This window comes from Meleagris gallopavo, chromosome 6 (genome assembly GCF_905368555.1).
Source record: "Meleagris gallopavo chromosome 6, MGAL_WU_HG_1.1, whole genome shotgun sequence".
Taxonomy (NCBI): domain Eukaryota; kingdom Metazoa; phylum Chordata; class Aves; order Galliformes; family Phasianidae; genus Meleagris; species Meleagris gallopavo.
The window spans coordinates 34,311,695-34,337,628 of record NC_139409.1 but is presented as its reverse complement, the minus strand read 5'-3'; the positions used below and the strand labels follow the sequence as shown (position 1 = coordinate 34,337,628).

At 34.7% G+C, this 25,934-nt stretch overlaps 1 protein-coding gene across 14 annotated transcripts in view; it reads left to right on the top strand.

Annotated features, from left to right (window-relative positions):
• The window catches only part of TBC1D5 (TBC1 domain family member 5), a 297,677-nt gene that overhangs the window by 155,135 nt on the left and 116,608 nt on the right, over window positions 1-25,934 (top strand). For all 14 annotated transcript variants that reach the window (XM_085226304.1, XM_085226314.1, XM_085226310.1 and 11 more), the window contains 8 exons: window positions 5,651-5,759; window positions 7,543-7,632; window positions 7,729-7,800; window positions 9,881-9,948; window positions 14,443-14,545; window positions 19,830-19,918; window positions 21,395-21,445; window positions 21,534-21,603. In XM_085226304.1, coding sequence (XP_085082430.1) covers window positions 5,651-5,759; window positions 7,543-7,632; window positions 7,729-7,800; window positions 9,881-9,948; window positions 14,443-14,545; window positions 19,830-19,918; window positions 21,395-21,445; window positions 21,534-21,603 — 652 coding nt within the window. The remainder of the gene's footprint in view (window positions 1-5,650; window positions 5,760-7,542; window positions 7,633-7,728; window positions 7,801-9,880; window positions 9,949-14,442; window positions 14,546-19,829; window positions 19,919-21,394; window positions 21,446-21,533; window positions 21,604-25,934) is intronic.

Genomic DNA, 25,934 nt, shown 5'->3' with positions numbered 1-25,934 from the left:
ATTCTTTCATCCTCCAGCCTGTATTCATTGTGGGAGTTGCCTCTACCCAGGTCCAAGACTTTGCATTTGGATATATTGAACCTCATGAGGTTCACCAGGGCCCAATGCTCAAGCCTGTCTAGGTCCCTCTGAAAATGACATCCCATTCCTCTGGTGTGACACCACAACCCACAGCTTGGTACAACAGCAAACTTGCAGAGGGTGTACTCTACCCCATTGTCAGTGTCACTGATGAATATATAAGAGTATCAGCCCCAGCACTGACTTCTGGGGAACACCATTCATCACTGATATCTATCCAGACATTGAGCCATTGACCACCACTCTCTGGACGCAATTGTGCAGCCAATTCTTCATCCACTGAACAGTCCACCCATCAAATTCATATATTTCCACTTAGGAGAGAAGAATGTGGGGTACCATGTCAAAGTGACTCTTTCTTTGTCCATTGATGCAGTGACACCATCATAAAAGGCCACTGAGCAGGTCAAACAGGATTTGCTCTTGGTGAAACCATGCTTGTTCTCCTGTACTGCATCCCAGTCTTCCATGTGCCTTAGCATTGCTTCTACAAAAGTTAAAGAAGACCAGGGTTAGAAGGGAAGTGTTGTCTCCATTCATGATCCATTACAGAGATGAATGAAAATAAAGTTTTGAGTACAGAGTTCTGTGCCCGATGCAGTGCTGCTGCAGGTAGAGATTTGCTGACCACAAAGACTTTTATCTCTTCTCCCATCTACATTTGCACGCATGCTATCAGCTTCTATAACATTAGGTTTTTGCTTATGCTAAGGAAATGATTTTTATTCATCCAAACCTTTTTAACTCTATGTTAGCCAAAACTAAGTGAAACTTTAAAAGCTTAGAAAACCTGGCCTTTCATTTTGAGCCTGCTAGCAGCGTGGCTATGAAGAGCAACATCAAAAAATACATATATTTTCCAAGAAGAGCAATAAGCTTTCACATGAAAGCATTCAAGTAGATTTTCAGGACAAATATAAATCTGTGTATTTTGGAAATGTTTATGTTTTAGAAACTTCCTGCTTATTACTTGACGTTACGTTTCAATTGCTTTTTTTTCAGGTTTTTGTAGAATAAACTCTGTTTTCATTACATTCCTGGCTTTTGCTTCACTTTTTTCTCAAATGTTCTTTTTATGACCTAATAAATAATACAAACTATGCATGCTTCTTGGATATATGCATCATGTTTGAACAGAGCTCTTGCATCTGAATGTAAATACTCCATTCACTTATTGATGTTCCTATCGATAAAGACCTCATATTGCAAAACATATCACATGATAATTAGAGAACTTTTCTTCTTTCTGATGGCCCGTTAGCCTGTTTCTTCGTTGGGTGTCTCCCAGGAACTGAGTTTGGGTCTCAGCACTTTAAAAGGTACATTCAGAAGATAAATATGTGAGACAAAATAACTATGCACACTATAATAAGTTATCAGGTAGAGGTTTCTTCATTATCTGTTGTTTCGAATGAAATTTCAGTAATCATGGATAGTAACATTAGCCAGTAGGTCCTAGCCTTTGAGTCCCAGAACATAATCTTTGTGTTTTTCAGTGACATAGATTTTAGTTCAATGTGCTTGTTCCTCATTTACATTTCTACATTTTTATGAGTTTTAGTGCCTTCCCTGGTGTTTGATGTTGTTTGAACATCATAGTACAAAAATATTTTTATACTATTGTTAAACTTTGGAAGACTCTGCATTTGCGTGCATCAGCAGCAGTATTTCATAAATCAGTATGTATAGAAGTTAGCTGGCGTTGTTTGCCATAATATCTGTGCTGTATCACTTTTCCTCTTTTGTCTTCCTTCTGTTTTTGAATAGAGTATTTATTTTGTGAGCTTATGTGGGCTAAGGTTTTATTCTGCGTATCTGTTATTGGTGTATATGATTTACCATTATGATGCAGATTAAAATTAAGCAAAAGACCTTGAGGCTGATACTCCACTATAAGCTCTCAGTGGAAGAATGTCTTTGTTACCTATACCCCAAAATTCCCAAAGCTCAGCATTGCCTCAGTAAAACTCCAGGAACTGTTATTCCAGAATTATTTTCTAGGTTTCTTGTTCCCTTCCTTACAGTGTATAGTCAGACAGTGACTCTTTGAAAACTTCAGAGTTTTTTCTCTCAAAACCTAATGTTTTTAATTGTCTTTACAACTGTTATAGCTCCAAAATATATCCTAAGACGTGTCCTGTTGGAAAGAAAGAATAAATATATATGGTTTGCTGAGAGATCAACCTCATTTTGTATAAGGAAAAAAGTATGTGTGCTAGAGCAGACCCCAACATAAAATTAATTCACAGACAGACTCAAACTCTGCCATGCTTATGGTAGAAATGTGTGTTTCAAGAGATCAGAACTAAGAAAAAAACCCTGTGGAACAGTAGCCTTCATCCCCTCCATTTTCCTTGGTTTTTCATCTAAATAATCCACCTGTCTCAATAAATATTTTGCATTGAACTTTCACTGCCTAGATACACCACATGAAATTAAGTTTTTTAAAGGAACATTAATCTAATTACTTTTTTCCCCATAGGTTTTACATTATTAAAAGTTTACAGTATGTACCACAACCTATTAGACTGCATGTTTAAACAAGTGAAAGTATAAAATAAAAATGTATACAAAGTAACCAGGAAACACTAACATTTATATTTACCTATATTTTAATTGTACAACTTAAAAGTGCTATTATAACACATTATTATGCATTCAATTTTGTAGTTTGATTAGAAACAATTGCATGTTCTTATTCACAATTTAAGTCACTCCAACTGACTGTAGAAGTCTCTCACTTCAGTGAAGCAAATGGGATGTGGTAGATTTGATCTGCGATCTTTATTGCTCATTTCCCTTTGACCGATAAGATTTCTACAAGCCTGGGTTAAAAAGGCTCAGAGACATTAGTTTACAGAGAGGGGCCATATCATTTCTGAAATTATTCTTTTAGAATTGAAAGCTTGTTGATATTGCACGGTGTTGCCATTACTGAAACAGTCTCTACAATTGCGAGGTTTCATTTATTACTCTTAATTCAAAATATCTGAGAAGCAAATTAGTGTGCTCTTCAGAAAGGATTTTAGATATCATTTAGCTTTCCTAAAACTGAGGCAGATTCCAACTTCTATTTACACAAAAGTCTTTTTTTCTGTCACATATAACTTTCCGTTTTAGTTATCCCAGCAGCCAAGGCAGGATGGAGAGGAGATATAATCTTGCCAAATTTCTTTTGGCTGTTTTAAATGTAATTTTGTTCAAAATATGTTTGGAATTGCATTAGAAGTTTCTTTTAAAAAGCATGTCATCTGCACTAATACAATTTAAGAAGTGTTGAAATTACTGTATAGCAATCACTCTCAGCAGTTAGTGAAAAAAAATAATCTTTTTAGGCTTCTTCCTCTTCATTCTTTCTATTTGCAGTTGTACTGGTTCAAACCTTTTACTGACTCAGCTGACATCCCAGTATTTTGAATGACTTTGTAGAATGTGGTCCACTTTTAGAACAATGTGAATATCTTCAGAATTTGACCTGTTTTGTGCATAGGGGAAAGCATCACTCTCAGAGCACTGCTACCTTAGGGAGGCAGCTTGGCAGAAGTTATAATGGCCAATGATGCTACAAAATTTACAATGGCAAATGAAGAATATTATACATGATAGAAACAGGAGGGTTATTTAGATAGGCATAATGTACTGTAGTTACTGAAGTATAAATGACTATCAAAGAAAAGGCCAGATTTTTCTCAAGCTGTGTCTGCTATATACCATACGCTGTATTTAAAGGAGGGAGAATTGTGATAAACAATCATAGGCAGCTCTCTGCAGAAGATTGGGATGTAGAGGAGATATGGAAGCAGTGAAATGAGTAGACAGGCTTTCTCACTTATAGACCAGGGGATGTGGCAACAAGGAAGGAAGTTGCCCCACACTACTGTAGTTACTAGTGCTATTTTAGTCACTTGGGAATATTGGTAGCAAAAGCTAAAAGCAGCCTTAACCTCTGCAAACTAATCCTGCTTCAGTCATCTTTGTTCTTATCCCGAGTACGCTTGCTTTTCAGTGAATTAATAATCAAGATCTGGGAACAAACAACCATTTTTTAGAAAACTGTAGAATCACCAAGGTTGGAAAAGACCTCCAAGGTCATCTAGTCCAGCCCGTGTTGGTCCTGGCTGAAAGGTGACGGTGCATTTGTAAGCACAAGTCTAGTCCTAGCATGGATGATGAGTTTCCTCCTGTCTCAGAGGAGCAGAACTGTAATGGTATGATCCATTCCCAGCAACTGTATCTTATAATTCTTTTTCAGAAACTGCACAAGTTCTATCTAAAACAAGGTTTAAAAAAAGTCTTCCTCACAACTCAGTTTATAAGGCTGAAAACTATCTAAATTTGGCTTGCATATATTTAGGGCAGTTTTTAAAGCAAGAATTTGTTACTATTTAGTATAACCTATTCTGTGACTTTAACTGCTAAAGAAAGTGTGGTGAGATCTTACCCTGGAGTCACAATAATAGTTTCCCTCTTTCTGCTTTCATTTGGTCTCCCAGGGAGAAGTAATAGTCTCCCTTGTGACAGTCAGAGAAGGAGATGTTCACCTTAAGGACATGCAATGAAAATAAATCAGAAACACATTTCCTTGCTCATAGCCCAGCTCTTTGCATTGCAGTTGCCATTAGAATTTTAGAGAGGATGGAGAACGTCTGTTAGCAAGTCTAGGGGCACCAGGACCATCACTTGAGCTTGTACTGTTCTTGAGAGTTGTTTCAGTAGAAGGTGCAGGAAATATAGATTTAATTCTTTTATTCAAACTCGGTAGATGGTTTGGGACAATTAATTTCCAATTGTTTCCCAGTAGAACAGATTTACTTGTATATTAATGAGGCACAGGTGTTAGGCCCCTGGTGCCTGCATGCCTGGGAGGCATATTTAGGTTGTTTATCTAGTCAGCCATAGGTACTGCAAGGTACTCAAGCTTGCCTTTAACAGTTTATACAGTGAAGGTTTTTAATTTTTTGATGTTTTTTTAAATTTGCTAGCACCTGTTAAAATTTTAAAACTGATCATGTAGAAAGAAGTAGGAGTGATTTCAATAGTAAATAGCACTAAATGTTAAAGAAAGTCATCTTCTATTATGCTTAACTGCCCAGCTTGACATTAAGAAGAAAAGAAGGTTCATTTAAGCAAATACGTCATGTGAGGAGCTAATACAGTCAACAGTATACTTTTCTATTGCATATTTTTGGAATAGGTACTTCTTTGTCTAGAGCTGAAACATGAATGTGCTTATATTAATATTCATTTTTCTTGTTTATTCACTGAACTGCAGTACCAACATTTTAGAGGAAATGGAATAGCCTCCATAGACATTATGAATTTCAGTAGCTGGCATAATTATAGCGATCTACATATTCATTAAATCCAAAGAAGAAATGTGTCCAAAAAGACAGCCATGCGTTTAGAAATCGTACACAACTAAATATATACATTTTAAAACAGTTGCTTTCCTCTCCTTATCCAAAATTGTGTAGTGTCATATCGTCCTTAAATCAGCTGTGGCTTTTTTTTTTTTTTTCTTTTTTTCTTTTTTTGCATAAATGTTCATTCCTTTTGCTTTTGAACACAGTAAAGAATGGGAAGAACTATTTGTAAACAACAATTACTTGGCAACTATACGGCTGAAGGGGATTAATGGGCAGCTGAGAAGCAGCAGGTTCCGTAGTGTTTGCTGGAAGGTAAGAAGAGAAAATATTTATTTACAGTTTGTGGTTGCAATATATCAACACATTACCTGATGCGCTGGAAGATTATTGATGCAAAGAATCATGAATTTTCCAACAGACTTCATCCCAATGTTTTCCTCCTCGTTTTTGTAATTCATAGGACATTTGCTAATCGTATTGAGTTGCCTTAAAGCTGAATTGTGAGTGATAGCAAATGATTCCTTGGAAAGACTATCTTTGTGTTGGGTGTTACATTTAAAATTGAGTACAATACAGCCATTTCTCCTGTCAGCATCTGCACATTTAAACTATGCAATGGAAGTAAAAAAGTTTCTCTGAATTTATGTTTCATGGTATGGAAATTTGAACTCCTTTAAAATCAATTGGATGCTTCTCCTAAAACTTCTTCCCAGAGAAATGAGAAAATGAGGACCAACCCCTCTTGTAATGACTGGACAGAGAAGGCAGAAACACAAAAGATCCTTAGAGGTTCCTCACTACGTTTTTCAATAGTTGCATGGAAAGGCAGGAGGAAAAGTACAGTTGCACTGAGGTGCTATATAATGTTCAGAAGAGCTGTGTTGCACTGGCATCAGATGTAGCTTTGATAATAGAGAACATTTTTCCTGGTAGAGTTGCTCTGTGTTAACATCAATAATTTAAATGGCCTCACTTGGAATTTCTCAATCTTGACTTTTAAAAAGAAAATTGAAATACACTTTGTTTATTAAATAAACAAATTTCAAAAGCTTCATGTATGTGTCATTGAACAAATTTAAAGATAATGAAAATGTTTTCTTCAGAACAGATAAGTATTTGCCACAAGCATTTTTGTAATTAGTCTGTTCCTTCTTGTGCCTCTAAATTAAAAGGCCTCAACTCAGAAACCTAAAGTAACAGGTCCCTCACTATTCACTGATTAAATCAGGCATTGGTTTTCTTCTAGAAATTAGACTGGTTTTATTTGTATGTCCTGATATGGGTTAGAACTCTGTTTTAAATTGTTTATTTTGAAGATAAGATCATTGCTTCCATTAAATACATATTTTTCTGAAATACATATTTTTAGCAATTTGAGAATGAGTTTTTTTGGTCAGTATTCGCTGTTTCATAACCCTTTATGATATGTACATGAAAGCATGTTTTAAAAACGAAGAAAACACTTACTTTGCTTTATTTTATACGCAATTAAATATCATTTTCCAATAGATGTTTCTTTCTAGCCCCATTTATACAGAAATCTGAAAGAACTGAGATGTAGGTATTCTCAAGGATTTTTTGCACAATTAAATCTTTTAAGTTTCTCACAGAATTGTATAATGTATTTCTTTATATAGAGTAAGATTTCCCCTTTCCTCATTTCCTAGGCATAGGAGTAGTTAGTTTCTCAGCACTCGTGCTTGGTTTTAGGCATGTCACATCAACTCCTCAATGTTATGTAAATAGCTCTAAGATTTATATATTCGTTTTTATCCCTTCTTTGTATTTTGTTTCTGCCTTGGAAGTCATAGTCATCTCTACTGGAGCTGCTACAGCTTACAAACTTGAGTTTGTGGTATCAATACTATTTAATAATTTCTGTTGTATAATAGAACTGTCATTGTTTCTAGCTTCTTAGTTTATTAACTGGAAAGTCCTAAAGTCAGGATTATTCTATAGGTCTTTACTTCCTTCTCCCTAATTGTAGAATATTTGTCTTTCCTTCCTTCTTCAGATTAGGCTATCTGGTAGGATTTATATGGAAAGCTGTATTACATTGATTAAATTAATTGGTTTTATTTTGTTTTGTTAATAGTTGTTTCTAGAGGTTCTACCCCAAGACAGAAGTCAATGGATTAAAAACACTTCAGAATTAAGAACTTCATATAATAAGATAAAAGAAATCGTAAGTTGGTATAAAATAGATTTTCATGATTTCATGTAGGTACAAATGCTTGTAGTATAGCGTAGGAGGATTTAATTTTTTTCTGTTCTTATCCAGCACATTACAAACCCTCGAAAAGCAGGACAGCAAGATCTGATAATCAATAATCCACTCTCTCAGGATGAGGGGGTAAGTTAACTCTTTGTTCTATCGATGTATTTGCTGCAATTATCATCATCATCATCATCCTGACATCTCTAATAAGAAAGCAGAAAGTATTTTCAAGGTTGTGACACTTCACTGAGAGTTTAATTTTAGGCAACTTTATTTTTATACGTTGCTTTTTTACTCCATTTTATTATATGTGAAAAGATATTCAGTACGTTATACATCATATCTTCAAGCATGTCTGCTAATGACATTTTTTTTAGCTTCTTAACCATTTTTGAAAGTTCTTTTTTTTGGGGGGGCGGAAGCAAGTTTTCGTAAAAAACTTAATGTGATTAAAATAATTTGTTTTGCAGTATTTAAGATATTTACATCTAGAAGGCCTTTCACAGATCTCTCTGATGGAGGGGTCCTACTTTTTTCAAAAGCAGAAGCTCATATTTGTTTGTATTTAGTGTAGTTCTCTGTTTCATATTTAATGCAGAAGGAGAGATGTTTGAATAGGTTTGCTGAAGCACGGAAGCTTTGATCATAGGGACCTTTGTGGTTCTGCAGCCACTATGACTGTACATTCCATCAAACCATTCTTGAACGCAGTTGTACAGAAAGTTGTATCACATGTAAAAGATTTAAAGTGGTCTTGTTGTAGTCTGTGACAATACTCAGCAACACAACCTTCTTTCTGCCTGTGATTATCTTTTGAAGAGAGAAAATAAAGGTTGACATGGCAGGGACATAGACTGTAAAACAAAGCCACAGGACAAATCAGACATAGGGATAAAGAGCTAAGCGCCTTTCAGTCTCAGAAGTGACATAACATTTTACCCTTTTGTGTCCTGGGTTTTCCTTCCTTTTTAGCAATCAAGATTCTGTTTCGTTTGTATTTTGGTTTGATGAACCATTTGGATAGGGGAGGGAAAGAGTTTCAAAATGTGATCTAGGTCCAATTAAAAAGATATTGCCAAGGATACGTAATAGTTTTAAAGTTTTTTGTTTTCTTCACATTTTGTGATGCAAATATAGATGCTAATTAACATTTTACTTTCTGTTATTTTATCTTTCTTCTGCGAGCTAACACTTATATACTTTCCCTTTTCTTGCTGTGCAACTTAAGCCAATCAATCGTTTACAGAGAAAGAAAAAATTCTGGAAGCATTGTAACCACTCTTCTTGTACAGTATTGCATTCAATGATGCTGCTTCTGCTGCTATCTGAGAGCATAACCTAAATGAAAAGACTGCTATAGATTTTGTTCCTTCAATACTTAGATCAATATGGCCAAGCTACCAATTCTACAATAGGATAGGCTTTATTTACAATACACTTTCTCAGGCACACAAACAACGTTTGCTGACACCTTGCAGGTTAGCTATTGCAAAATATTGCTAAGCAAGCCGCGGAAACAAAAAAGAGATAATGGAAATGATCATAAATACAGATACAGAAGAAACTAAATGTGCTTCAGACTGTTATTTAATAATTTTTATGTTGACACTGAGCTTCGAAGATTCTGGTTTTAAATATAAGAGCCTTTCTAGAATAGCCAGTTTTGTTCTGCTCTATTTGTACAATTAGAATGGTATCATTTTCATAATAGGTATTTAATCATCATACATTTCTTATTTGATTTTTCCTTCACTAAGACAAAGTAGCTTGGTTGCAAACAATTTCTTAGCACGGAAATTATTGCAGCTTCTAATTAGAGTATAGGGACTCTAATTAGAAGTCCATAGGAGAAATGTAGCACAGTGAACTGGACCTTCTTCAGTTCAGCTACTGGTTCTTGTGAGTTTGAATTTACTCCACTTTACTATATATTCTTACAAGTAACTCACAAACTTGCAGTCTTCCACCAAATTATTACAGTAAGCAAGGAAGTGGGATCCATGAACTTACATGTCTTTATCCTGATATAAACTGACTTTCTAGGACACTGTAGACAAGTCACTAACATTCTTTTTCACCCCAAAAAATTAATCTGCATTTCCAGGATTGGTGAGGATTAATTAGTTAATATTTGTACGGTATTTTGTTGTACAAAGCAAAGCCTTATATATTAGTACAAGCCTTTGTTTCATATAATTATTTTTCCTTATTTCAGAGTCTTTGGAATAAATTTTTCCAGGATAAAGAGCTTCGAGCAATGATTGAACAAGATGTAACAAGAACGTATGTAGATTTTTAAAGAAATTTCTAAATATAAATGTAGATTCTGCATTTTTATGTGGTATATATTATATAGTGTTTTCTTGACTTAAGATAGTGTAAATGTCAGGATTGTTGAACATGAATGTGTAGAAACATACATTAAATGTATAAAAATACAGCTTTCTTGGAGTGAAGAATGAGAAAATTGAGTTAAACGTTAAACCCTGGAGATTTATTGGTATCATTGAAGAAAAGCTCTTCTAAATTAAGATATTAGGAAATGTATTACTATATGAAATTTAAAATAGAGTTTTCCACGTGAAGCAGAGAGAAGGAAAGAGAAACAGAAAGGTCTTTTAACTAAGTTATTATCATAATAAAAGATTGAACAGATGAGTTTCTGTAATTCTTAACACTTAATTCAATCAGTAACAAAAAAGCAGTGTGAAATTGTAAGGAAAATGCCATTCGTATAGAGAAGTTAAGCATTTCTATTTTAATTATTACTTTTCTATTGTTATTTGTCACATATGCCTTTTGTCCTGTGTCTGTCTTTCCGTCTTCCTGGCCCTTAGGTTATTCCTGTTTGGTAACCTTTCTTCAGATAGAACACTCTGTTCCTGAAAGCATTTCTTTTTAGAGTTGTAGCATTGACTGATGTTTAAATCTAATTATGTTCAATTACTGTTTTGCTACCATTGAAAATTTTACTGTATGCAAACACTTTTTATTGCAACTTGAAAAAAGTGGTGATAGTCTTAGACTGTTCAAATCCCAAGCTCACACATTTTCATTTACAGAAACAAAGTCAGGCAGAAGAAATCATTGCTCTCTGGTTTTCAGAGATTTTACATGTCTGTCCCTAGACCCACTCTTGAATGCTTTTTTGCCATGAGATGTATAATTAAAATCTGAATACGTTTTCATGTACGTTCTCACAGATGGCATTTTTTTGTTTGTTAAAGGGAACAGTTCAGGATGTTCTAAGATTAAAATATATACATATCTAAAATGTAATTGGAGAACGAAAAGTTGTGTGAAGGGTATGTTTCATGTAAGATCATTTTTAAAAATGCATATACGAAGTCCAAACTCTCTCTCTGGCAAATAGTAGAGTGAGTAATGTTCAGCAATGCCAATAATAGATACCAACAAAATGTTTATTTATTAATATTAAATATTGTACTTGAAACAATAGCAGAATATATGTCATAAATATCAACATAAGTCAAACTAGAAGCAAAATGTATTAGTAGCATGATATTATTTTGCAGAGCATATGCATTTGCGTACACTATATACTGTATATATTTTATATTTATCTGTTATCATAAAACATTTTATGTTTATATATAGATAGATAGATGTAAACTAGTATTGTTGTAAGAAGTGATAAGTTCTATGTTCCTTGGCTCTGTTTCTTGTCTTCAATGTTGTACTTTACATTTCCGTTCTCTGAGCAAATTTCTGGAGTTATAATATAAAGATTTGGCAATAAATTTCGTGCTGTTTATTATAATTTAAAATGCTTATTATATTCAATTATCAACATCAACACCTTCTAAATTGTATTTATTATTTAAAATATAGCTTTTTATTCTTTGTCAGTGAGTTCAATACTCCATCTAACGGCATTAACTTTACAATGCTGAATAGTGTGATGTAACTATTCACACAGTATCAAATCATAGAGTTCTGTCTTTAGTTGAGAGCCTCGTTTCTGTCTGCACCCAAATTTCTTTTAGAAAGTATTTGTGCGTCCTTTTATTTTGTTGCCAACCTAAGTTTCTTCATTATCAAAGTTTGGCTGACACCCATGGAAGGGGCTCCTAAGTGGATAAAACTAATGTTTTAAAAAAATAACTAACTCACACTGATCTTCACTTTCAGAAATTAAGGATTTGAACACACTTTTTTTTTTCTTTTTAATTAGCAGCTAGGATGAAACATTTTAGTCAAATTCCCATTCCCTTGTGCTGTCTTTCTCAGAGATATAATTAAATATAATATTCTAGTATTCATAGAAAGTTCTATTCTTGCCTTGCCTGGCTTGAGGATACTGTATTTCTAAAACAGTGCTTTAATCATAAAATGACATTCTCCATAAAAATCCGTCCTGAACTAAGAGTTCCCTCATGATCTCTTGTATTTACATTTACCATAATTAATATTTCAGCCAGCTTATTCATGAGTTTTTTATTATCCTCTCTGTCACAATCTCTGGTATTACTAGATCCTCACAGATATCTCTTTGTATTTTTGAGTTTTCTTTGTTAGTCTTCTCTTTCTAAAACTCATAGGGCAGGACTGAATAACAGTCCTTCAGAAATAATCTCTTCAAACCCCTAAATTATGTCGATTGCCATCTGCTGTAATGCACCTTTTTGGTCTCAGCTGTGTCCTTCCTCTACAGTAATGTGATTAGTACAAGTGCATACAAGTATCCAAATGTTGGTCTACCATTACCCTCACCAGGTGCCAGGAAAATGTTACACAATTCATCCCAATGCCTTTCTCAGTACTTCCATGTTCTGTATTCAAATCATAATGTCTTCTGTGCCGTGGCTCTTGCATCAGATCTTTCATCCAAGGATTTCAAAGCACCTTTCTAGCTGTTTCTGTGCTTCCTTGTTATTACTTCTATGAGATGACCGCAGTATTTGTTAAAACTCGTAGTTTTATTGCATGTAATCTGTTGTAATTTCTTATGTTTTTTTCTCTGTGATAGCCTTACTAGAGTCTTAATAAAACTGTTGTAAAGTTTAGCACTGTAGCTAAGACCTTGGAAACAGGCAAGGCAGATGTTTCTTGAAGAAAACTTACCTCCAATCCATGTGACTTAATTTTAAAACTGATAATATTATAACCTTTATATCGAAAGTCTATTCTGAATCCTAACATTATTGTCCAACTTTACCTTTTTCTTTTCTTTTGTTCTACCTTTCCAGATTTATTTTTTTAATTTGCTATTATTCCACATAGTTGGATATGATTTGGAGTGTTTGCTTTATAAAATATTTTTACCATCTAGTTACCTCTTCAATAAGCATGGAAACACTTTTGTTTGTGCACTTACTCACTCATTAAAGTGCATCCTGCATAATCAGTTTATTTCCTGCTTCCAGCAGTCAATGAACAGAATGTTTTGTGAAAGTAGCTTCAGAATAGTTACAGGTTACAAAAACTTGTATTTTCCTGAATAACAGGATTTTCCCATAAGCTTTTTCTCCCTTTCCTCACACTAAAACTACTTCATACCCTGCCAAAGTATCCAGTGTTTTTGTAATTTTATTAGAGAAAGCTGCTAAAGACAATGAAATGGGTAATACTGTTACATAACCAAAGATGCCAGTAAGATATATTGTAGCTTTCTTGGAGCTGAAGAAAATTAGGTTGCCAGTTTTCATGTCAAGTGTGAGATACTTCATTAATCTTGCCTTTAATATGCTTTTAATTTTTCAGATATTCATACAATATTGGAATTTTATGTGTATGCTCCTTCTGGAACACTCTCTTCAGTTTTATTCTAGAGTAGAACTGGAAATTCTATGAATTTCTTTAATATATCATAGCTTTTGTACTCTTCTCCTGCAAAGCATTGATCTTAAGAGGAATGAAGAGCGGTTCTTGAAACTGCAGGACAGACTGATGATCCTGTTACAGCTAACAGCCCAACATAGAAGAAAAAAATATGAGAATTTCATATGAGCTGTGATAGTGTCTGTAGAGATTTGTTCTTCGGTGCTTAGATTTACAGTACCTGAATCAAATTAATCACCAGTTTTGGGAGGGAGATGGTGCTTGGGCATTGGGCTTTTCTGATCACGCATCCAAAAGTTTTAGTTTTGGTACTGTGAGACTGACAGCGTTGGTGCTTAACTTGTTAGTTTTGGGATGCTGTGCTTCCTGGGACCAGAGCCATCTGGTCTATTGGGTTTAACAGTACACATTCACAATCTTTTCTTCAGGATCATTTCGGCATACTGGATCTTTGCTTCAGTCACTGCCTCTTGTTCTGTCTCCTTTCATTCTGTTTCAAGCCAGCTTGTGTTCATGACATGGAATTTGAGGAGCAAAGGATCTTGATCCTCCAGGCACCTGGGAATGGACTCACAGGGAGCACTGTTTTATTTGGATTAAGTTCTTCAAGTTGTTCATGTTTTCAGTGGATTGGTGATTTGAGAAAAGCTGGCAGTTAAAGCAACCTGTCATTTCATTTCATTCCAGCATCTCTCTAGTTTTCAAAATGATGAAAAACATTGCACATTTGAATATAACCACTGATATAATCGTGTAATAAACTAATATATATTAAAGAACACTGGTCAGAAATTTAGTTGAAAAACAAATAAAATAAGTCCTTCCAAGTATTTGTATTCCAGCAGCACCCACAATTTAAAGAGATGGGAAAACAGACAGAGAGATTCTGTCTTACCTAAAAATATTTGTGGAACACCAGTGGCTGAGATTTTCTGGGCTATATTGTTTACTGTTGTTGTATTTCTTCATTTTCAGTTTTCCTGAAATGCAGTATTTCCAGCAAGAGAATGTGAGGAAAATTCTTACAGATGTTCTGTTCTGCTATGCCAGAGAAAATGAGCAGTTGCTCTATAAACAGGTAACGAAAATATAGTACAGGTGGCATTCATTTACTCAACATTTTCTGTATGGTTTGACAATAATGTAGTTCTGTTGTATCTGAAGTTGTATCCTAATGCTATAGTAATCAAAGAGCTGCTTGTCAGCTGTACACTAAGAAAAGTTACATTGAATAACATATGCTTTTTCCTCACAAGGCAGTCCCTCAAATTGTTTTCTTTAAGGTTTCTTAGTCATCTAACTTCAAAATCCTTTATAAACAACATCCTCTACTTCAATGCTGGTAAAACAAAAAGAATAAAAACAAGCTTTCTTGATATGCAGCAGCATTAAAAATGGCACTGAATAAACAAACAAAACGAACAAAAAAAAAACTAGTAAGGGAGTTCTGAAAATTTACTACTTTTTTATATAGTATTTTAAGTTCTTCCTCAAAGTGATAGTGCTATGCTAAATAAAAGATACTCATGCAGCAGCCAAATGCAGTGCAGTGATAAATGTCTATTGACTGAAGAAGGGTGCTGACACATACCACTTTTATGGCATTGCCATAAGATTCTGCTCGCACCATTTTTGTCAAAATGGTAAAGGTAGCCTTTAAAACTTCACTGAATATATATCCAGATGGGATGAAAAGAAATTTAATATTTCTTCTGAATTTTGGAAGTGAATATGAGCTTGGTACTAAATTAGTGTAGCAAGACCAATATGCAAAATTAAAGATGTCAGTATATTTGTATTTGTTTCCTCAGGCTATTAACTGTGGGGAGAGTATGGACTGTCAAACTGAGGGATACTGTGTACATGGACAAAGGCTAAACTGTAGAGCAGCAAGCCTTAGGTAGGACAAAATCTTAAGTAAATGTGAAGACTTTTATAACACGCTATATGTTCTCAGGCATGGACTGTGACCATCCTGTCCCTAGCCAGGAAATTTGTTGTGGTTCCTGACATGACCTACGTGTGTGAATTGAAGGAACAGTTACTTTTATCAAAAATCAAATATATAGTTATCAAACATGTAAAATCTCCATGAACCAGTTACTTTGTATGTTTGACAGACTGTGAGCAAGGAAAAGTCATGCATAATAATAAGAAAAATAAGATTAGTGAACTGTTTTGAAGGGCACTCCTACAGGAAATATTTCAGCACTATTCAGCCTCCTCTTTCTAGTGAATGTAGGCTGGAGTACTGATGATGGGAAAATGGAAGAACACGTTCTCGCTAATGTAGTCTATCATTTATTGAACAAGAAGTATTATTTTACTCTTTGATATGACTTAAAAGGACTTAATTACCCTCTGTTCGTATTTAAAATCCTCTTGATTCCTCACCAAGAAATAATACCTTTCTACATAAGGATGGAATATTTAGCCAGATCAAATTTTAAAAAAAGAAAGCCCTGAGTTTCATCACAAGCTGTTAAAGCTATTATTTTCTACTAGGTGACACCCCGTTTAACATAGACCATATTGTTAATAGTTATGGGATTTTATTGAATTAATGAGACTGTTATCATGTAGTAGAATGTCTTGCTGAGTTAATTGAAACTGCAGAGATTATATAAATGGTATTAATGAACTTTGACTGCCTGATGCCTCAGCTTTAATAAAGACTGCTTGGTGGGCTAAATGAACATAGGCAGATAAAAGAACAGGTTCAATTTTGTGAGCCTACAGGCTGTTGACAAAGAAAACTTCTTTACCTCTGTTTTCAACTGGTGTTCGTTGCATTCAGTAATGCAGTAATTTCAGGAAGGTGTTGCTACAGGACAACTACACTTTACCATCTTTAAAGCGCATAAAATGAAATAAATTTGGATTATGAAAAACGATGTATTTATTATCTCCGAAGTGATTCGTTGTACCATTCAAGTCTTATGGTGCTGTGCCAAGTCCACTAAATCGCAAATGATTGTGATTTTCCTCTTTTTATGATTATGTCACTTTTGTCATGTACTTTCTCTTTTTCTTTCTTCATTCTAAAAGTCCCTTTTTTTTTACAGTTGCTGAGCTTCTATTGGTAACAATCCTGCTTTTTTGTCCACAAGTTCTTCCCTTTTAGATATCATTTATTTTATGATCATCAGTACCCTTCTAAGAATTAGCTAGTAGTAAACAGAATTTGTGGTGGGAGCAGGATATATCTTTTTCTCTTTTATCAAATATCTATGCAGTAGTCAGCCTTTCTGTCGTACCAGTTTGCTTGGTTGTTTTTACCATTTACTTACTGTGATGAGGTTAATTAAATCAAAGCATAGTGTATTTTCTTGAAGATAACAAAAGTTCATCAGTAAAGGATCTCTTCCAAGATGCTTTCTCTGCAGTAGCCAGAATGCAAAGCCTAAATTCTGAATTTTGTCTTCGTATTCAGTACCCATCACAGGACTGGTCCTGTTGTTCTCTTGCACTTGTATGACCACATGCAAGAGCTATATTTGCTATCATCATTATGACACTTGACAGTAAATGACAACTTATTTCTGTTAACGTCTGTTTCTCTTCCAAATATTTGAAAAAAGTTCTAGTTTCTAGAGAATTTGCATTCTATAAAGAGAACTAAAATTTACAACATTTTATAGAAATAAATACATAGCACCAGTATATATTCTTAGAAGAATCAGTGTTTGCTTAATATGCGTATATACATGAAAGTTGTCTTTGTAATAGGCTTTTATGTTTTTTGGCCATCATGGAGTAGAATTTTATTTGCTGAAGAAAGAGGCATTTCTGTCCCTAGTCAAATAGAACAGAATGTTGGGAAACTGTATTAGAGATTTTAAAGACAGAATCGTCACTGGGATCATTGAATTTTTAAATAGCAGCTGTAAATGCAACATTTAAATAGAATAGTATATTGTACTTGAGAATGAGTAAAACTTATTATTAACACTTTTCTGTAAGACTGGTGCCAAATTTCTGGTCATACTCTGAAAAGAAATAGGGACGATTAAGCTAAATCACTAGGCTGACCATTATTCACTCATGATTTGATTAACCTTAGAGAAGCCAATATAATTTTGAAGTGCATTGATTCACTTTTCATAGTAGAAGTGCTGTATTTCTGGTTTTCTTTCTAAACCATAGACTGCACTATGAAATCAATATTTTGTTGCAGCTGGGAAGTGTCATAAAATTATCTGAGCTCTGTCAACTTATTTATTAACACTAAAGAGTTTTAGTAAAATGCAGCATTGAAAAAAATATGTATATGCATATTACATTGGTGGCTTTTCTTGCCAAGTTAAAAATCTCTAAACATTTGAAGTATTCTTGTAACTGAAAGATCAGAGGTATCTTTTTGAAATCCTGATATTTCATCATCTGTTTGTTTTGTTTTTGTTGTATGTGGGCAGCCACATTAGGATTCTGCTTTATTATATAGTTGATACATTATTATGTTGGAAGAATGTATGATGTGCTTTTATCTTTTATAACTAATTCTTATTTTATGTCCTCTTTCTTTTTCTTCAACTTCTGTGTTTACAGCTTAGGTGATAGTTTTATTAGACAGTCAAGTTTTTAGCATTTCCATTTCTCTTATTTCAAGTTAGTACGTGAAGGTGAATAAAAGAGTAGACGTGGAGCTGTTAATTATCTGAGGTCTGTGAATATGTGTGGAAGTACAGCTCATGTTATCGACAGTTTGTTTAAGTATTTTTGCCATTTCTATTTATCTTTTAATTGTGGACCTATCTTCCTGTCTCTCCTATTTCTTTCTTGGTACCACAGTAAGACTTTCAGAAATCCGAAGCTCTCCGTTTGTTATTTTAAATATATTGTTGTGTTTGGGAATTTTTTATATTAGCTCCCGAAATCAAGTGGCTACATGAAAATCTTGGGTTTCACCTTTTTTTGGTTGTTTGTTTTTTTTTGTTTCAATTGAATTTCTATTTAGCCTTCATCTTTTGAAGATTCAGAAATCAGAAGGGAAAGAAAAACTTCAGTCTTCAGTAGACTTGCTGATTTTAGCCTTGCCTAGTGGCTATTGTGGCAGCCCTACAATTGAGGCCCTTTGAAGCAGTGTCAGTCCTAAGAAATGGAAATTTTCCCAGGGTTTCAGCTGACAGCACACAAAGATATTTACGTCACCACCACCACCTCTTTTTTTCCTCATAACTGCCAAATATTGGAATTTCCTCCTACAAACAAATGAGATTCACTAGCATATAGTAGAGATAGATGGATTGATAGGATAGACAATTGTCTTCCACATTTGTCTGAGCCCTCTTCTCTCAGCTCAGTTTGTACTGCCTAAGGGAAATCTCCCAATATTTCCAATAAAAGTCAAAGGGTATTTTTCTGGTACTGGATCTGCCTAATATGTATGATGCTGGCTTTAAATGCTACATGTCCAGTCACACTTCTACAGCTGAGACCTGTTGGGAGAGTATTCCTAGAATTCAAATCATAAGCTCTTTAAGTGAGATCTTAATAATATGCAAAGATACTGCCCAGAGAATCCCAACAAACAAAAAAAGTGAGATTTGCAAAAATTCTGACTGTGGTAGAGGCACAAACCAAGACCATAGCAAGTAGAGGAAGAGCCAGTTTCGGAATCCAAAAGTTCCAGACAATGTACAAGATTTTGGAGGCTTAAAATCCTCCAGGAATGGGGGATCCACAGCTTCTCTGGGCAACGTGTTCCAAAGCATCACAGCCTTCTGAGTAATACATTCTGTACATAAATACAGGTCTGTAATGGAACAGTTCCAGATCTCCTATACATTACTTTAATAATGAGCTTATTTTTAATATTAACATAATGACTTTTTAAATGCTATATTAAAAAAAAAAAAAGGTGAAAAAGACTTTGTTTTTCATGTCCATAGCAATGGAATTTTAATTTTTTAATTACCCAAATAGTTGCCCTAACCTCTTCTACTGCTGTGCTGGTTTTGGAACATTATCAAATAAAGCACAATTATAAATTTTTGTAATTTGTCCTTATTGCAGATCTTTGTACTATACATTATTATTATAATTAACATAAATAAAATTTATATTTATGAATATAGATCTTGGAGCAAATTGCCAGGTGCAGGGTTGCCTACCATTGCCAATTTGTTGTCTGTTGTGTTAGAAATAGGGAGAATAACTTGTTTTTTCATATTTTAGCAGAATAAACACTTGTATTTAATCAGAATTTAAAATAAAAATCATTGCATATAAAACGATTTTTTTAAGAAAATAAATGGTCATGCATTTAGTTCGCCTGCTCCTGGTGTTACTGGCTGCTTGATGCTATGCATTATGAACATGAATTAAAAGTCTTACTATACTTTGCATCTTTTTATGTTTAGGGTATGCATGAACTCTTAGCTCCTATCGTCTTTATCCTGCATTGTGACCACCAAGCTTTTTCACATGCCAGTGAAGCTGCACAACCAAGGCAAGCATACTGTTTTATTCTTAAAGTATTAAATATTTTTCTTCTTTTAATAAAATACATAAAGTTTGCTGGACTAGAACATATAAATATCTGTTCTCTGATTATTATTTATAATTAAGAAATGGACCTAAAAAAACTGTTATATCTTTGTGCTTTTATGGGAATGTTCTTATTTCATTTTCCTTACCACAGCTTCTGAAAGGGGTTTTTGAAGTGTAGACAGTGGTTGGTTCACAGCTATTAGCCAGAGAATCCAACAAACCTAAAGGAAAACCTTAATCAAAAAGGTTATGTACATACCGTTTCACCTCATTGTTTCTTATTGCCAGAAAAAGCTTAGTATTGTCTGCAGATAGAAAATGGAGTACAAAAATAGTCTTAGAATGCACGCATTAACAACTTTCTTTCCTTAAATCTTAAAAGACAAAATCAACGATGTAGATAAGTTGCTATGATTGATATTTCTTTCAGTATCTGCAATATTGTAGCTGCAATACCTGACTATGGTTTGTCATGGTAGTAACATTAAGTTTAGGTATTGTTTCTCCATTTCAATCAAGCTGTGTGTGCACATATTTATTCACTTATGTGTAAAGTGCTACATCACATATGCTTGTCTGCTAACCAAATTCAGATGGTTTTTTTCTTCCTTTATACGTAAACTTTTAAAGAAAACCAACAAAGCACTGATTCCCTTCTTGAATCATTTGTGATATTTGATCAATTTCTTTACATTTGTCTTTTTTTATTATTGCCTAAGGAGTCTACTGTTGAAGAAAAACCAGTTTAATTGCTTGTGCTATATAATATTGTACCCCACAATATGATTGTCCAAACGTAGTATTAGTATAAGGATGGAGTTTATTTACAAGTATGTATTTTATTCAGTGTGTGTCTTCATATAGCCTGAAATTACCTAGAAAATGCTCTTCACTGCAAAGTAACTCAAAATTACCATATGTTATGCAGAGCATTCTGTTCTACTGCCACTGACAAAGTAAAGCTACACAGCAAAATAGATGGAAAAGAGGTGCTGTCACTGATTAATTGCTGTTAAAGTACAATAAAATACAGGCTATTAAAACAAAATAAATTAATGTTTTGATACTGCATATTTGACCAGTAACCATATTTTTTTTGTTTTGTTTTGGACAAACAGTGATAGATTGTGCAGCAATCAATTATTCTAGATCAAGCATACTCAAATAATACATTGTGACATTCAGTAATTTGTTATTTGGAATAATTAGATGGTTACTTCATTGTAGTGCAGACAAGGCAGCTAATTTGTTTTTGATCTTTATAAAAAGGAAAGACTTCATTTGTTCAATGGAGTTGCTCTTTTTAATTAAAAAGGCTAGTTTTCTCATTTGCTCTTTATATGAAAGTTAGCTTATAAATACATAGCATTACATGCAGAACACTGACCAAAAATAAACATTCACATTTAGATTGTTCACTGTTGATTTTTTGCAGTGAGGAAATGAAAGTTCTTTTGAATCCCGAATATCTGGAACACGATGCCTAGTAAGTTTAAACAACTTCCTTTACATTTAATTTACTCCTATTTGTAATACATTATTTAAGACCACGTTTCTGGATTTTCCCCTTTCAGTGCAATGTTCACACGTCTTATGAAGACTGCAGAGCACTGGTTTTCAACTTTTGAGCATGACAGTCAGAAGGTAAATATTACTTTAAAAAGTCCTGTTTTTATTCTTAAGCAAATGTGGTTTTTAATGTCATTGAAGTAATTTGAAGATGATAATGTATTTTCTCTTATAGCAACTTTTTTTCTCTTAACCATCTCTTTTTGTCAGTGATTTTCTTTTCCTTCTTTTTTTTCTTCTTGGCCTGAGCATGTTCCAAGGGAATGTCTGTGCCCTTAGATCACGTGTAGCTTTTCACTGTAGTTAGTATGCTTCTTCTTTTCACGGAAAACTTTTTTCTATGTATAGTTCTACAGAACTTTTTGTTTTCTATTATTTTTCCTGTCCACTTTGAACTCTTTGCAGAGTCATCTAGTTCTTGCCTGTAACCATTTTTCATGCATGGCAGATTTAACAATTCCTTATGTCCTTTTTGCCTCAGTCAGGTGCTTGAAATTTTCTTCAATTACATTTTTTCTATTGTCACATCACACCTGCAAGAGGAAGGAAGAGGTGACCAGATTCACAAAAATTCTCTTTCCCTTTTTATACCTCTCTTCTTTAACCCTGAAAAATGTTTTTTTGCTGACGTGTAGATAGAAGACTCTAGCAAAACATCCATGTTGCAGGTGTCCAAAAATTTCAGTGTATTATATAAAAGAATTAGCCTCTAGACTCAGTTCCAGCTTGATTTACTTCATCATTTTTCACTGAAACCATGGAACAAGTAAAGTTAACGAAAAAAGCAGTAGAAATTTGGTCATTTTTTGATACCTACTTTTTGTGCATCTATCTGTGCACAAAAAGCTATACTTGCAAATTTTAGTTGGTGTGTACTAGTTTTGCAGATGGTTTGGTCTGTCAGTTGAAGAAAAAGATAGTTGTCCAAGTGTTATTTAAAGGCTTCTTTTGTATTTAAATTTTTAAATGTATTCACGTATATATTTTACACAACATGGAGTGTTGGTATCTTAAGTTCTAGAAGGTATACCTGCCATAGTGAGTAATGCAGGCAGGCTTGTTGGTAACAATGGACAAGGAAAAGTCTGAGATACCCAGCCTCAGTCTTCATTGGCAACTGCTCTTTACACATCCTGAGCAAATGGGTTGGAAGGTTGGAAACTGTTGAGTCACTGCCTGAACCACTGATTGATCACCTGAGGCAAGCACTGAGTCAGCCATGGAGCACAGGTGAAGGTGATTCAGCTGTGTGACTGGAAGGGGTGGAACCTGGCTGCACCTCTCCTAGACCCCATTTAAGGACTGACTGCCCATAGGAAGGATCTCTTTCTGGAAATTCCTTCTCTATGGCATCTTTCTTGTGAACCTAGGTCTTTAGATACAGGTGAGCATTGCTTCCCTGCTTGCTTGTTTTTTTTTTCCTATTTTCACCGTGATAATTTTTCCAGCTGTACATCAACTGTAACAGAAGGTGAGAAAGGCTGGGGGAGCAACGTTCTTCCCACTGTAAGTGAAGATCAGGTTTGCGACCACCTGAGGAAACAACATCTGTTAAGTCTACGGGTCCCAGAGTCCTGAGACACCCATATTGGCTGACATAGTCGCTAAGTCACTCTCAATGATATTTGAAAAGTTATGGTAGTTAGGTGAAGTCCCTAGTGACAGAAAAAAGGCAATATAGCATCCATTTTTAAGAAGGGTAGCAAGTATGATCTGGGGAACTACAGCCTGTCAGTCTCAGGTCTGTGCTAGTGAAGGTCATAGAACAGATCTTCCTGGAAGCTATGCTAAGGCACATGGAAGACAGGAAGGTAATACAGGATAACAGGCTTGGCTTCATGGAGGGCAAGTCCTGCCTGACAAGTTTAGTGGCCTTCTGTGGTGGCATAACTGCATAAGTGAACAAGGGAATAGCTACTGATGTCATCTATCTGACTTCATTAAGGCTTTTACAGTACCCAAATTGCAAAGATATGGATTTGATAGGTGGACTGTTTGATGGACAAGGTTGTAAGATTGTACCCAGAGAATGTCTCTGTGGTAGTGGTCAGTGTCTCAGTGTCTGAATGGAGATCAGTGGTGAGTTGTGTCCTTCAGCAGTCAGTGCTGGGAGTGGTGCTCTTTAGCATCTTCATCAATGATATCAGCGGTGGAATTGAGTGTACTCTGCAAGTTTACAGATGACACCGAGCTGTGAGCTGCAGCTGGCACACTTGAGAGATAAGATAGGCTCAAGAAGTGGGCCCATGCAAGTCTCATGAGGTTCAATAAATCCAAATGCAAAGACTTGCATCTGGATCATGGCAAGCCCTGCTAACATTATAAGCTGGGACACATAAGGGTAGAGCACGGTCCTGCCAAAAAGGAGCTGGGGGTACTCGTGGATGGACATGAACCAGCAATGTGCCCTCAGAGCTCAGAAAACCAACCATATCCTGAGCTTCATCAAAAGAAGAGTGGCCAACAGATCAGGGGAGATAACCTCCCACCTCTCCACTGCACTGATGTCCCTGTTTATTGCAGGAGTTGGACCAGATAATCTTTAAAGCTCCCTTCCAGCTCAAACAATTCTGATTTCATTATTCTCTATCTACAGCTATAAATTACCATTTGGATTTAGGTTTTACATAATTTTCAGTATCTACAGATAAAGCATATGAGATACAAATTTTATGAACTTATTAGATAGTCACTTTTATTCTAACAATAAAGCTGAGACGCTTCTCTGTGCATAGCTTTTCAGAATTCAGTGTATTCAAACATATTTGTTCCAATTTCTGTCAGAGAAGTGGTGAAGTTTGAGGTTGAATTTTCTTCCAGGAAATAATTAGGTCGCCTACAGATTTACAGTGCCTGGGTAGAAGGTGAAAGTTTACATTGCCCTTTCTAGTCCTTTCATGGCATAAAAAATTAACAATGCAAAGCACATGGATTAATATCTAGTTGTTTGTTTTTGTTCTTTGCAAACATGCATAATCTTTAATAATCCTTTCTTGTATTCTTTTTATAATCATGACTGTGGATTGGCTACATAATAAAGTTTGAATCTTCACAAATGAAGCAATGAAAGCATGTGCTCTGAGATACGTGTTACATTTTATAGCCTCTAACAGTTGGTTCCATTACTCCCAATTGCCATTAGAGGAGCTTCTCCAGCTATGGCATTCCCTAGTGGTTAATGAGAGAAATCTGTCCACATTTTATACTTGCGCTATGTCCTAGCCTCTCTTTACAACTGTAGCATTTGTTTCCTAAATGCATGAATATATAAGTTGTATTAATATCAAATATCAAATACCAGCCATTCCAGTTCGTGTTTTGTTAGGTAATGTTCTGTGGCAGGATTTGGTGATTCTGTTCCTAATACTAAAGTTCTAAAGTTTTTGGTTGCATTTCACTGATATCCATATTTAAATTGTCAGAAGTGAATCTGATGCTGTCTTGTTAACACCATAGCAAATCTCTGAGTTGTCCTTTTTGTCTTTTTATTGTGAACTGCGTTTCTTTGGGATTGATAATTTATATTTCAAGGTAGCAGTAGATGGCTAACCCTGCGTAAGGTTTGCCAACACTTAAGAGCTCATAAAAAGAAGTGCTTTGTCCCTTGTGACATGGTAAAAGTAGTGAGTATGAATGTGGGCACAGATACCCAATCAGATTCTGAATTTTAGGCCGAGACACTGCAAGTCATTTCTACTTAAGCATTTTGATGGATTAGTTGTCTTAGTTTATTTGAGCATCTTTCTGTTTGGGCATGTCTTTCATGTTTTATGTGATTTTTTTTTTTTTTTTTTTTTTTTTGGAGCAATTTCAATTGACTAAATTTACCATAATTTTTTTCAAACAAACTGCATGAGAGGAGGTAACAAACTTCTCTTACAGACTCTAGTCATTCACCAGATATCTTCATGCCCCAAATCATGAGGCACAGGCAATCTGTGAATTGATTATTATTATCTTTTGCCCACAGAAGTTGTCATGCTTTGAAGATTTCTGTTAATGGAGTTAATTTCTGTGGTTTCGATGAACTGCATTTTGATGGACACTATTTACTTACTCTGTGCTTTTAAAAATGGCAAGCCAGCATATATTATTTGATGCTCTTAACCATGCTGATAGTCACAGTCAGCAGTGTGTCCATGCTGAATTATGCACAAATGTTGCGAGATACAAATAACTTTTTTTTGGCTCTCATCCTTAGGAGGAAGTTTGCATTATTTTTGATAATCTGAATCTTTTGACACTTGAGTCTGTCTTGTAATTCTGTAAAAATGGCTATAAACCCACAGGTAACTAATGGTGTAAAGACTGATCTAGGCGACTACCTACTCTTGCTTTAAAACACCTGATAGTTTGAAAGAGTCTAATGTTGAGATTTCTAGATAGGAATTTATGTCTATAAAAAT